This window comes from Aricia agestis, chromosome 3 (genome assembly GCF_905147365.1).
Source record: "Aricia agestis chromosome 3, ilAriAges1.1, whole genome shotgun sequence".
Classification (NCBI taxonomy): domain Eukaryota; kingdom Metazoa; phylum Arthropoda; class Insecta; order Lepidoptera; family Lycaenidae; genus Aricia; species Aricia agestis.
The window spans coordinates 17,073,402-17,086,246 of record NC_056408.1 but is presented as its reverse complement, the minus strand read 5'-3'; the positions used below and the strand labels follow the sequence as shown (position 1 = coordinate 17,086,246).

At 35.5% G+C, this 12,845-nt stretch overlaps 1 protein-coding gene across 1 annotated transcript in view; it reads left to right on the top strand.

Moving 5' to 3' along the window:
* LOC121725573 (putative pre-mRNA-splicing factor ATP-dependent RNA helicase PRP1) overlaps positions 1-12,517 on the top strand; it is a 70,404-nt gene extending 57,887 nt beyond the window's left edge. The window contains exons 7-10 of the mRNA XM_042112589.1: positions 9,599-9,698; positions 10,203-10,293; positions 11,523-11,685; positions 12,329-12,517. Coding sequence (XP_041968523.1) covers positions 9,599-9,698; positions 10,203-10,293; positions 11,523-11,685; positions 12,329-12,456 — 482 coding nt within the window. The 3' untranslated portion in view covers positions 12,457-12,517. The remainder of the gene's footprint in view (positions 1-9,598; positions 9,699-10,202; positions 10,294-11,522; positions 11,686-12,328) is intronic.
* The last annotated feature ends 328 nt before the right edge of the window (positions 12,518-12,845 follow it).

Below are 12,845 nucleotides of genomic sequence, written 5' to 3'. Positions count from 1 at the left end.
AAATGACCACCACGGCCACGCTTACAGGACAAAATCCTTTTCATGAAATTTTCCATAACTAAATCGCAAAGTGGCTGCTCTATGTCCTCGATAGCCTCACGAATTCCATCTTTGAGGTCTTGAATCGATACTGGGCTGTTGGCGTAGACCTTCTCCTTCACGTGGCCCCAAAGAAAGAAGTCGCAAGGTGTTAAATCACAAGATCTCGGTGGCCAATTGTGATCACCTCTTCGAGAGATAACACGGTCCGGAAACTTTTCCCTTAAAAGATCAATGGTTTCGTTGCTTGTGTGGCACGTAGCGCCGTCTTGTTGAAAGTGAACGTTGTCCAGATCAATACCATCCAATTCCGGCCATAAAAAATCGTTAATCATCTCTTGATAGCGCAATCCATTCACCGTAACTGTTGCGCCAGCCTCATTTTCGAAAAAGTAAGGTCCAATGACTCCGCCGGACCATAAACCGCACCAAACAGTCACACGTTGAGGATAGAGAGGCTTTTCAACAATAACTCTTGGGTTTTCTGAGCCCCAGATGCGACAATTTTGCTTGTTGACGAAGCCACCGAGGTGGAAATGGGCCTCATCACTGAAGATGATTTTTCGATGGAATTCCGGATCATTTTCATGCATTTCAACGACCAAATCAGCAAAGTCACGACGTTGTTGATGATCGGCCGGCTTGAGTTCTTGTGTCAACTGGACTTTATAAGCCTTAAGACCCAAATCTTTATGCAAAATACGGTGTAATGACGTTTGTGGAATACCTAATTCCAAAGAACGACGAGGAATGGACAAACCTGGGTTTTCTTCAACACTTTCGGCTACAGCAGCAATATTCTCGGCTGTTCTTGAGCGACGTGCACGGGTTTTATTCTTCTTATCACTAACTTGTCCCAACAGCTCGAATTTTTCCACCAATTTCTGTATTGCGGTCCGACAAGGTGCTTCACGACGACCCAAAAATGTTCGAGTTTTACGAACCGTCTCTGCCAAATTTTCACCATTTTTATAGTGAATTTTAATAATTTCAATGCGTTGTTGAAGCGTGTATCGTACCATTTTTATTAATGGCGTAGTTTCTACTTGTCAAATGCCAAGAAATGACAGCTTCAAAAGAGACATCTACCGAAATAGCGGGCTATTCAAAATAACACCTCTTATTGGAAAACCCTTTAGTTACTGGTTGTAATTTTATTCATCGGTATGATCAAGGATTCAATTTCACATGCAGAATCAGGAGTTTTTACATCACATTTCTGAGATAATAAAATTTTCATTGATTTTAATGGTTTATAATCTTTTTCACAATTGGCAATTAACGAATGAGGTGAATTCATATTGTCAAGCATTAAAGTTTTGTACGCGTTAACAACCTGCAGACAGGTTGGACTTATGTTTAGGTATCCATTGCTTCTAATATACAACAAAATACGTTCTCAAGAGGGTCTTGATTGAAATTTGTCAAAATATTTTAATACTAGTTGATGCCCGCAACTCCGTTGCGCCAAAATTCGTTTATCGCGCAGGAACCGTACATTTTTTTCGGGACAAAAAGTATCCTATGTCCTTTCCCGGGACTCAAAGTATCTCCATGCCAAATTTCAGCGAAATCGGTTCAGCGGTTTGGGCGTGAAGAGGTAACAGATAGACACACTTTCGCATTTATAATATTAGTATGGCTGAGTCCACATTTCAGGAAAAGTATTGATATTGTGTATCCAGCTTTGTACTGTATACACTTTTTAATATTTTTTGTACCATCTACATTTTTTAATTTTTTAAACATTTTTTAATTAACATTTTAATTGTGCTTACATTTGAGGCAGCCTGGTCACATATACATAGTTTCAAATAATCATTCCTGGTTAATTTTTCTATTGTTGTCTTAATAATGGATTTCAAATTATATTTTTTTTTGTTGTGCTCCTACAAAAAATGAACAGAATCGGTATTTTTATTTTTGTTTTAATTCCCTTAATCATTAACACTAGGGCATGGTCAGCAATGTATTGATTTGTTTTTTTTTCCAAAATCTTCAAATCCTGTTATTTTACCATTATTAAAATAAAGTCCTGGTGCCAAGGCTACCTCATCAAACAAAAGTGTGAAGTGTTTTTTTATAGGTAGATTTTTTTATCCCTCTTTTGATTACTTGCATAATGTTTTAATTTATTCCTGGATTTAAGCTAAAATCACTTATTAATCGTTGTAGTGTTCGTAAGATTATATGTTTCCTCAGATAATTATAGCCTTTCCGGCTCTGCTTCCAAATTTATGCGGACATAATTGTCGTCTAATTAAAATTTTCTGTCTTTAGGTTTTTTAAATTTTATTAAATTTTATTTGCATCTTCACAAATGTTTGTAGCATATCTGGCAAAGGCTCTACAATTTTTAAAAATTATTTAGTTTCGGAAAATTTTAGGGGCGAGAACCCCTACAACGTGGGAGTGGATTGAGAAGAGGAAAGGGAAGTTACCTGGTGGTTGACACAGCTGGGCAGATGTGCGGAGAAGACGGCTGATGTGCTGATACATTCACTGAGCTGAGTTCGAATTTATGACGATTCACGGGAACGGTTAGCTGATATTTTTCGTATAACGATCGCGGGCACCGGTAGTGGACTGTGTCTTACTGTGTCACTTGTCAAAGGACGTATGACATCTGACAGCGACTCATGCGCAGTGTTGCCAACTGCCACATTCGTCGCGCGAAAGTTTGGCTCGAACAGCTACTTTTATTTCTTTAGTCAAATTTTTTGACTTTTGGGTTACTTTAAAAACCTTTTTATTTAATCGTTTAATTATTTTGTGGTTGGTTACGCCGGAAATAGAAATAAGGGGTTTAAAAAATTATTTAATAAAAAAACAATAAATTAATTAAAAAATCATGGCCAAGTCTATACTTTTTTGGGTGAGCTCAAATCTAACCTGCCATTTTGACAGTTTTAATTTTAGGGTTCTCTACCCAAAGGGTAAAAACGGAACTCCATGATACTAACGGTGGTATGAATAAAAAAAACTTAGTGAACGTTTTAACAGCTTTCTAACTAAAATGTTCACTAAAGTTAAAAACCGTCTTATAACACTCCATATGAATAAACGCTTGCTAAGCCTTCGATAAGTAAAATACCTTTACATGACGTTTTATAAGAATTTTTTTTGGTAATCTAAAATTTGGCAGTGTGTCAATTTATTGTATTCCACAGATTAAAAATTGTATTCAATGTGTCAAAAATAAAGAGTAAAGAAAAAATAAATGTACTTTATGGATTTTATAAATCATAGAGCAAAGTAGACTTTGACATTGGCAACTCACTAAGGCCGCCATAATAAAAGAAGAAGAAGAATAATGAAAAGAAGGAGAAGATGACTAAAAATACTATTTTATTCTGTTTTACTTTTGAGGCCTACAATTAGTGCATTTGACACAATGTATCTAAGGGTCTATACAGACGGACCGCATTTCAACTGCAATCCAACCGCAAATTGCAGTTCAAGTGCAGTTTGAATGCAGTTGACACGACTGCAATAGAACTGCAAACCAAACACGCAGTTGGATTGCAGTTTATTTTCAGTTGGCGTGCAGTCGTGTGAACTGCATACCGACTGCATCCAAACTGCACTGCTGGAGAGCGGACCGTGCGGGCGGGTAGGATGGTGCAGTTTAGATGCAGTCAGTATGCAGTTCACATGACTGCACGCCAACTGCAAGTCTGCAACTGAACTGCAATCCGACTGCGCGTTTGGTTTGCAGTTATATTGTAAGGTCTACACAGATGGACCGCATTTCAACTGCAATCCAACCGCAAATTGCAGTTCAAGTGCAGTTTGAATGCAGTTGACACGACTGCAATACGACTGCAAACTAAACGCGCAGTCGGATTGCAGTTCAGTTGCAGTTGGCGTGCAGTCGTGTAAACTGTATGGTTTGCAGTTCTATTGCAGTCGAATTGCAATCGTGTCAACTGCATTCAAACTGCACTTGAACTGCAATTTGCGGTTGAATTGCAGTTGAAACGCGATCCGTCTGTGTAGACCCGTAATCGTGTCAACTTGATTTAAACTGCACTTGAACTGCAATTTGCGCTGGATTGCAATTGAAATGCGGTCCGTCTGTAGAGACCCTTACTGATTCTTGAAATTGCAATAATGTCAGAAATCGCGATAATACTCGATATTGCGTCCATTTTCAGTCTCTTAAAATGGTCTTAAAGTAGGTCCGAGGCTTCACTAAAGTTTGCGAACTCCTATTTTACGTTTCGAGCCTAAACAACTGTTAGCAAACGTTTATTCATAATGATTAAGCTTAAAATAGGTTTACAACAGGCCTATTAAACATGCGCTATTCTTTGACAGCTGTCACCTTAAAACGGTGTTAGAGCACTGTTAGAGAACCTTTATTCATAATAAATTTTACAACAGGCTTTTAAAGCTTCTAAAAACCCACGCTAAGTTTTTATTCATACGACCGTAAGTCTTTGCTGTCCGTCTGTCTGTTTCCAGGCTGTATCTCAAGAATGGTGATAGGTAGATAGTTGAAATTCTCACAAATTGTGTATTTATGTTGCCGCTTTAACAATATATTCTAAAAATAAAATATTTAGGGGGACACCTACAGAACAAACATGATTTTTTTGGCCATTTCTTGTCTCTTGTAGCCACATGAATATACAAAAAATTGTGTATCAAGGAATATAAGTACTGCATGCATATCTTCTTAGAATGCATAAGTATACTGTATTGTAGTAGTATAAATTGCACTGTGAATTATCTACAGGGTGTAACAAAAATAAGTGATAATACTTTAGGGTGTGTACGTGTTACTTGTAGAGAGTACACTGTGAAAGTAGCAGCGCTGAAAGACCAAATTTTTTTTTCACTTTTGTATGGGAAAACTCGTGACGCTCGTACCCTTGTCCATACAAAAGTGAAAAAAAAATTTCGTCTTTCAGAGCTGCTACTTTCACAGTGAACTCTCTACAAGGAACACGTACACACCCTAAAGTATTATCACTTATTTTTGTTACACACTGTATATCTATACATATTATAAAACAAAGTCGCTTTTTTTCCCTCGTGTCCCTTTGTTCCCTTTAATCTTTAAAACTACGCAACGGATTTTGATGCGGTTTTCTTTAATAGATAGAGTGAATCAAGAGGAAGATTATAGGTATAATAACATTAATTAAATAGTGGAGAAATACTGTTATTGTTGGGGTTTCTAATGTGATGTCGTAAATAATTACAATTTTTTTCCGCTTACATTGCAAACGCAGACTGAACCCTACGAGATTTATCAAAATAATGTACCAAGTATAGCGCGCGCGACGACTCCGCGATGGTATATGTCTATCTCTTATGGATATCCCACAATAACTTTTTGTCATTTTGTTTTTCGACAAAAAATAACTAATTTTCGAAGCAATTTTAATAAATGCAGCATTAATTCTTATCCAATTAAATAACTTAAATACATTGTTGATTTAATGTAGATCTATATGGCCCTTTACAGCCGTATTGAAGATATAACTGATATAAAGATATTACAGATTAAAAAAATGCGGAAAGTAGCTTTTGCTGCGGTCAAACTACAAGTCAAAACTGCTGAATCGATTTTTATCATTTTTTCAGTGGCTATATATTTTATACCCGATGCGAAGCCGGGGCGGGTCGCTAGTATTTGTATAATAGTGATAAGAAAAACGACTTGAGTAATTTACAGTAGGTAATTTATTTTTATCATTATATATAAGTTGTACGTCAAGTTAATAGACAGATACCAGTTTTGTTATAAGTTGAGCCTCTTTTATAGCTTAGCAGTGAAATGAATCCCGCTAACATAGCTAGGTTTTTTTATACCAAAAGCTATCATACAACTATTTTTCCTACTATAAATGACAAAGTACGTATTAAAAACTAGTACAATTTGTAATTAAGTAGTAAGTATTTGTGATACTTATTTTGCAAAAAAATTCACTAAAGGACAGAGTCTAAATCTAACAAAATCGTTATATTTTAAAAGTTATTCAGTTATTTTGAATAGCATATTTGTATTAAATACAATATTAAAAATTATAAAACAGGCCCATTACATAATAAATTATACAGAATTATTAACAATCTTACTTTAACCCTTTATAGGGCGGAGGTATTAAATAATGAAAAAAATTGCTTTTGTGTTATTATTTATTCCTATATGATGACCTATTTTAACTTTATTTATGGAAATCTAAAAATATATAATAATAAGTACGCGAAAATTGGGTGGTAACTATATTACCATTGCCAGTTTACGTCTAGGTGTTGGTGATAATTATTTGACCTTAGCCCGTTAAGGTACTAGAAGTAGAGCTGCTACAATCCCTAGCTTCTCCTTCTTCTGGAGCAATATGAAAGGTTTCAAAGCATGGGGTCACAGGGTGGTACATAAAGCTACTTTGCAGATGTTGCCAATGATCCTCGATCGTTTTTGAACACTTTTCGTGCTGCAAAATCGGCATCTGGTAAATTTTCCCTGATCTTCTGGGTAGTGTAGTATAGAAGAGCATCTGATTTCAGTGGGTACCCCAAAATTCCCACCTTGTTTATTCCTGAAAATAATACTCGTGGTTCGTTTATTGCTTCAAAATTTTCAAATTTTTTGTATATCCTATCCAACTCTGGCTCTCCTCCACATATTCGTGACAGACCTCGCGAAACTTCATCTTCGTAATCCTGGACGCTACCGTTCCAAAGTGGTTCTTCCGAGATATTTTCGTCGCTGCTTTCAATGTTGGAGAGATCACCTTCTAAAATTATCTCGATTGTAGTGTCCGATAACTTTTTTTTTGTTCGACATTCTTCTGAAATAAAAATACGGTAATGGGTAATGGTAACTATGTAACCACCAAATACTATTATGTTCGTGTAACCGGGCAATGGTAAAAGTTTTACCACCAAGCTTACGACGATTTTCTGAATAGTACAAGATTCATTTCAAAAACTACTATGCGAATCATGCAGGATAGCATAATTAATAATGACACCAGTTATCACAAAACTATTTACCGGAATCTTGTTAGAACAAAATTAATACTTTTGAAGCCAAATTTTAAAGGACATTGACAGGGTTTGGCCCAAGTGGTGCCCACACGTGGGAGTAGTGCCAACTAGTTCTCCTTGGACTACAATACATTAAAAAATAATTTTAAAAAATCGGTCTCAGGAGTTATTAATTTGAATACTTACATACAATTTTTTTAAGATTTTTTGGTGTTTAAGGTATTTTTTGTTTAATTAGTTACATTTTCACGCTCAAAAATGCACACCTAACTCATTCCTGTCATACGTATCGCATAACTCCTTAAACCGGTCTTTTGTATGCTCCGCTCTGATAACAAATACCTACCATGTGCATAATATGGTTTTTGGGGTGGGCTAGGCATCTCGATGCGATAAGGTGCCCTGCTTTATTCCTAGATAGAATTATAATCGATGACGATGACGACGACTAGTATCTTATTTGTTTTATTTTTATGTTATCCTATGGCTGAAATGATGATGATAATGATTGTAATGTAAATGTTGTATAGTATTTTTATAACTATACTATTACAGTGCAATAAGTAATAGTCACTGCCACAGCTGTTACCAACTGATTACTTATGTTTATTATTGTAAATATCGATTTATGAAAATTGATTTATATTAATATATGTAAAACTATAGAAGTGGACGTTCTGTCACTGACATGATGATGTAAAACTGAAGTAATAATTATGCAATAGTTGCTTTTTATTGTCAAATTATTTTTTCGTAAATAATTAATTCACTACAAACAAAAAATAATTCTCTTGACCCCTGGGATAGATTTTTGAACGCTTTGGTTTACAGGTTAGGGTTGGCCTGAGGAACAAAATGCACCATGGCTTCATTGTGGGCAGCACTTGGGCCAACTTCCATATAAGGATTGGCAATGTCCTTTTATCGACACTTTTTTCTGAACGTTGGTAGTTTGCAAACTTTGACGTTAGCGTTATTGCCAGTAGTAATAAAAGTTTCTACGCTATTTACACTTTATAAATATTGAATTTACGGAAGTACACATACCAATCCAAAGTTACGAGGGTGCAAAAATACGATGAAACGTTTCGAGAAAAGGTAGGTAGTGCCCTTGCGCGCTTCGCTTGGCTCATCTTGGCGGGGGGCACTCCCGTGCCCCCAGATACCGTTCCTTTGTTTATGGTCAAAAAACTAAGGTGGTAAGCAATAATTGTCCTTTGCCCTATTAAGGGATAATTTAATCATTCAGTTTCAATAAGATTATTTACCTTTCGTTACAGTATTAATCGTAATACAGTGTTTAAAATTCCACAGTTATTTATTTCGTAACATAGGAGATTTTTTACAATTATCTTTATTTTAAAATATCAATAAAATCATGGAAATAAATATACGAATCTATATATTACAGATCAGTTTTGACTCCGGACATAGACAACATTATTGGTTAAGGGTTAGCACATTGAATTTGGTTTCTTTAGAGCGCGTATGGCGAGCGTATCTTTAAAGGCTTTTATACATACAACATTGCACAATATTGTTTTAACTGGCAACTTAAACGTAGCAAAATTATAACAATAGAGTATATTGTACTTAAGAAATCACCAAATACTATGTATAGCCAACTAACATTTATAGGTGACACAACACTGGCAAAGATACAAGATAATCATAAAATTAATTAAGCTAAAGTACGTACTTAATAAAATTAATAAAATAATCAATTTAATATAACAACTAAAACAATAATAATATAAAATAACATTTCATTGATTTTATTAGAAAACATAAAAAACAGAACATAAATAATAACCTTAGATCAATTATAATAATTCATGACAATAAATACTATGGAGTGCAATAGATAATACGAGTATAGGCAATTAATGTGCGTTTTACTTAAATAACTTTTTTAATTTTATAAAATCCCTTTTTTTATTTGAAAACCTTTTTCTTGGTAAGAAACCACTCTCCAAGCAAGCGTGGTATTTTATAATAATAATAATATCTATGGACGCTTCAGTATTTTTTCCATTCTTTTGATGTGTATCAATTAATTTTATTCTGAACATACCTACTAGTCAGGGAGCCCTAGAACAACATTTTTTTTTATTACTATCAAGCTAATTTTTTTGTGAGTAAGCTACATTTTGATAAGACAAACAACATTTTTATCTGCGAAAAATCTTGAAAGTGAGCTAACAGGGATAGAAAGGATTTCATACTTTGGTTTGATGGTTCTAAAATATGGACTGTTCTATTTGTAGGACAATGTTACTCTTAAATTGTATAATTATTAACCTACCGATATACAAAAAATCAGCCGGTTAGGCTTCTGTAATCAACAAAACTTGTTGACTACGTTGAAACGGAACCCTAACCATATTATAATAAAGTATACTTACTACCCGTCCGCGCTAAGTTTGCCGCTGTAAACTGTCACGCGTTTATCATTCTCTCACTCACTCACATTCATTAACAGAACCGAGTGAGTGAGATAAATTCATATTTTATTTAAAAATGTTGGTGCTAATTATGAATTTCCCTTTTTTAGGCATGGAAGACCCTCACTGGTGCTATGACAATTTCATCAACTACAGATCTCTCAAGTCCGGTGATAATGTAAGGGAACAGCTGAGTAGAATTATGGATAGGTAAGTTTATAGTTTGCAACTTATTTATCAATAGTCGCTGTTAAACCCCGCTTATTTGTGCCCCGCAAAACATTTTTTTGGGTTATGAATGCAGTCTTGTTTCATATGTATGGAATTAACTATACGTATGGAATGTCATGTCACGTCATGTCAATTCCAAACATTTTGCGATTTTATAAAGAAGCAATAGAGAAAATACCTTGGCTAGTTATTGGTAAGGTGTGGGTTGGAAACACTGCTCTAGTGCTTTTTTTTGCCGGTTTTATTATATTATGGACTTTTCTTGTAAATATAATTTACTTGCACAAACTTTTACAACGAGGTAAGGTAAGAAAACAAAGACAAAAGCCATAGATCATAGATCAGTGTTCCCACCTGGCAGAAATATTTAAAAAAAAATTGTGGCCAGTGTTAAATTTTCTTATTCAACAGGTTTGTCAAATTCCTTGTAATATTTACAAAATTATTGTAATACATATTTACTATACATTTTTTCCTCTACAGGTTTAGCCTCAAGAGAACAAGTACTGAGTTCACAAGTAAAGACTACTACATTAACATTAGAAAAGCGCTTGTCAACGGTTTCTTCATGCAGGTGACTAAAATTATTTTTAAATATTGTCCGCGCGAACGTACTGTATAGTGTATAGCCTCTGCCCGTTGCATGGTGAGATCACAAGAAAATGTATGTAACAATTTAAGTAGCGTCGCGGACGCTTTATTATATTATTATATTAATACGCTAGCGAAAAACTTTGGATCCATTTTGAAATTGACATGAACTACGTTTCCGCATTTTTCGTCAAAATGAATGAATGTTGGTATCGTTATTTTATTGTAATGAATGAAAATTTGTATCGTTATAGTTTATGTGGTGAAGGAGTGCATGGATCATTATTTTTAAATTATGCTTTTATCATACATTTTTTATTAACAAATAAATCATTACACACACTACAATGTGCACACTACCATCTTTTTCAATGACATGCCTATACATACGAATTATACTCTTTTGTTTATGGTTGACTAGATGATGCCCGCAACTCCGTTGCGCCAAAACTCGTTTATCGCGCGGGAACCGTACATTTTCCTGGGGCAAAAAGTATCCTATGTCCTTTCCCGGGACTCAAAGTATTTCCATACCAAATTTCAGCAAAATCGGTTCAGCGGTTTGGGCGTGCAGAGGTAACAGACAGGCAGACATACAGACGGACAGACAGATAGACACACTTTCGCATTTATAATATTAGTATGGATGTCTGTTGTCAAATTAAAAATGGATTATTGTTTTTTTTTTATTAAATCTGAAATAGTCAATAGAAGAAGATAAGTAATTTAAAAGGTCGAATTTCGACCATTGGGTGATCTCTAGTTATAGTATATAAATTTGCTTGTGATCCCTCGGTGTAGCCATACAAATAATAATAATAATAATAATATCTATGGACGCTTCACACCACGTCAGTCTGGCCCCGTGCTAAGTACCTAAAGGACTTGTGTTACAGGTACCAGACAACGGAAATATATTTAATACTTTTATACTATACATATATTTAAGATTTTTATTATATCATACACATATTTAATACACATCCAGACCCGGGAACATTGAAAACTTTTTGTTCCGTCGGCGGGATTCGAACCCGCGACCCCCGGCTTGAGCTACCAACGCGCTCACCACTGAGCCACAGAGGTCGTCAATAGAGATAGAATAGATAAACAAATAGAGCCTAAGGCAGAGTTGCGGGTACTATAGAACATATCTCAACTCTGCCAGCGATGCTAACCCATCAGTACTAACTCATCCCAATCTTTTCACAGGTCGCTCACTTGGAGCGTACTGGCCACTACTTGACGGTGAAGGACAATCAGGTTGTCCAGCTTCATCCGTCGACCTGCCTCGACCACAAGCCCGACTGGGTCATCTACAACGAGTTTGTACTCACCACCAAGAACTATATACGTACAGTGACCGACATCAAACGTAAGTAAACTTACCCTTCTAGAGAGACTATGGCAGCCCTTAAATCTACAAACATATTGAACAATTTATTTGACAATTAGATTGAAAGGCGGGCGCGTTCAATATTAATCCTAGACGGTCAATAATATTGCACAATAAAATTGATCGTCTAGGGGCCCGCTAACATAAGGACCGTTCAGACGTGCGCGTTTTGCCAAAAGCTACAGCAGAAAAGCGCACGTCTAAACGCGTTGTAGGTCATCTCTTTAAAATTTCACTCACTTTTAATTTAGGACTCAACCTTGTCCTAAATTAAAAGTCCTAAATTAAAATAAACCATGTCTTAAATTTTTGACGACAACAGTCGTCAACAATTTAAGACATGAGTGGATTTTACATTCTACAATATAGGAGCAATTGCTCAATTTTTCCCTTACAATTTGAACAAACCTTGTAACTTATCTACTTCATCATCTGGCTAATATGTCTAGCTATACATAGAATCAACATTTTTTGTTGATTTATAACAATTTTCCCGATCCTAAAGCTTCCATTTATGCAAAAATAATCATTACTTACCCGCTGCATCCACTCATGTCTTCAATTATGACGTTTTATTGAACAAATATATCATCTAAATAAAAATATTTTTTTGTCATTACAGCGGAATGGCTATTGAAAATAGCGCCGCAGTACTACGAGTTAAACAACTTCCCGCAGTGCGAGGCTCGTCGACAGCTCGAGCTGCTGCAAGCTCGGCTCGAGTCCAAGGCGTACCAGGAGGGCTTCTAAGTGCAAAGTGACAAAGACTAAGTGATCTTAGTGAAGTGCTAAATAAATATGTGTAAGGTTACGTATATTTTATTCTCCTATAAAGGTGATCGCACATATATCAGCATGCACGCGCCGTATTTCAGAATTCGTTGTATTTTCATTGATGTGAAACCTCGCAAACATTTGTCAGCACCGTACGCGCCGCATTTCATGAACCATGTGGCGCGTACGGTGCTGACAAATGTGCGATAAGCTTAATAATCACAAGTTTAAAAGTACATACAGGGTGCAATTTAACTTTCCTGTCAAATTTGGATATATTGATCCTTGTTAAAAAATAAAAATACACGTATTTCTTCTTTTATAATCACTCAATACTAAAATTTTGAGAAAAAGCCTCCGAAAGT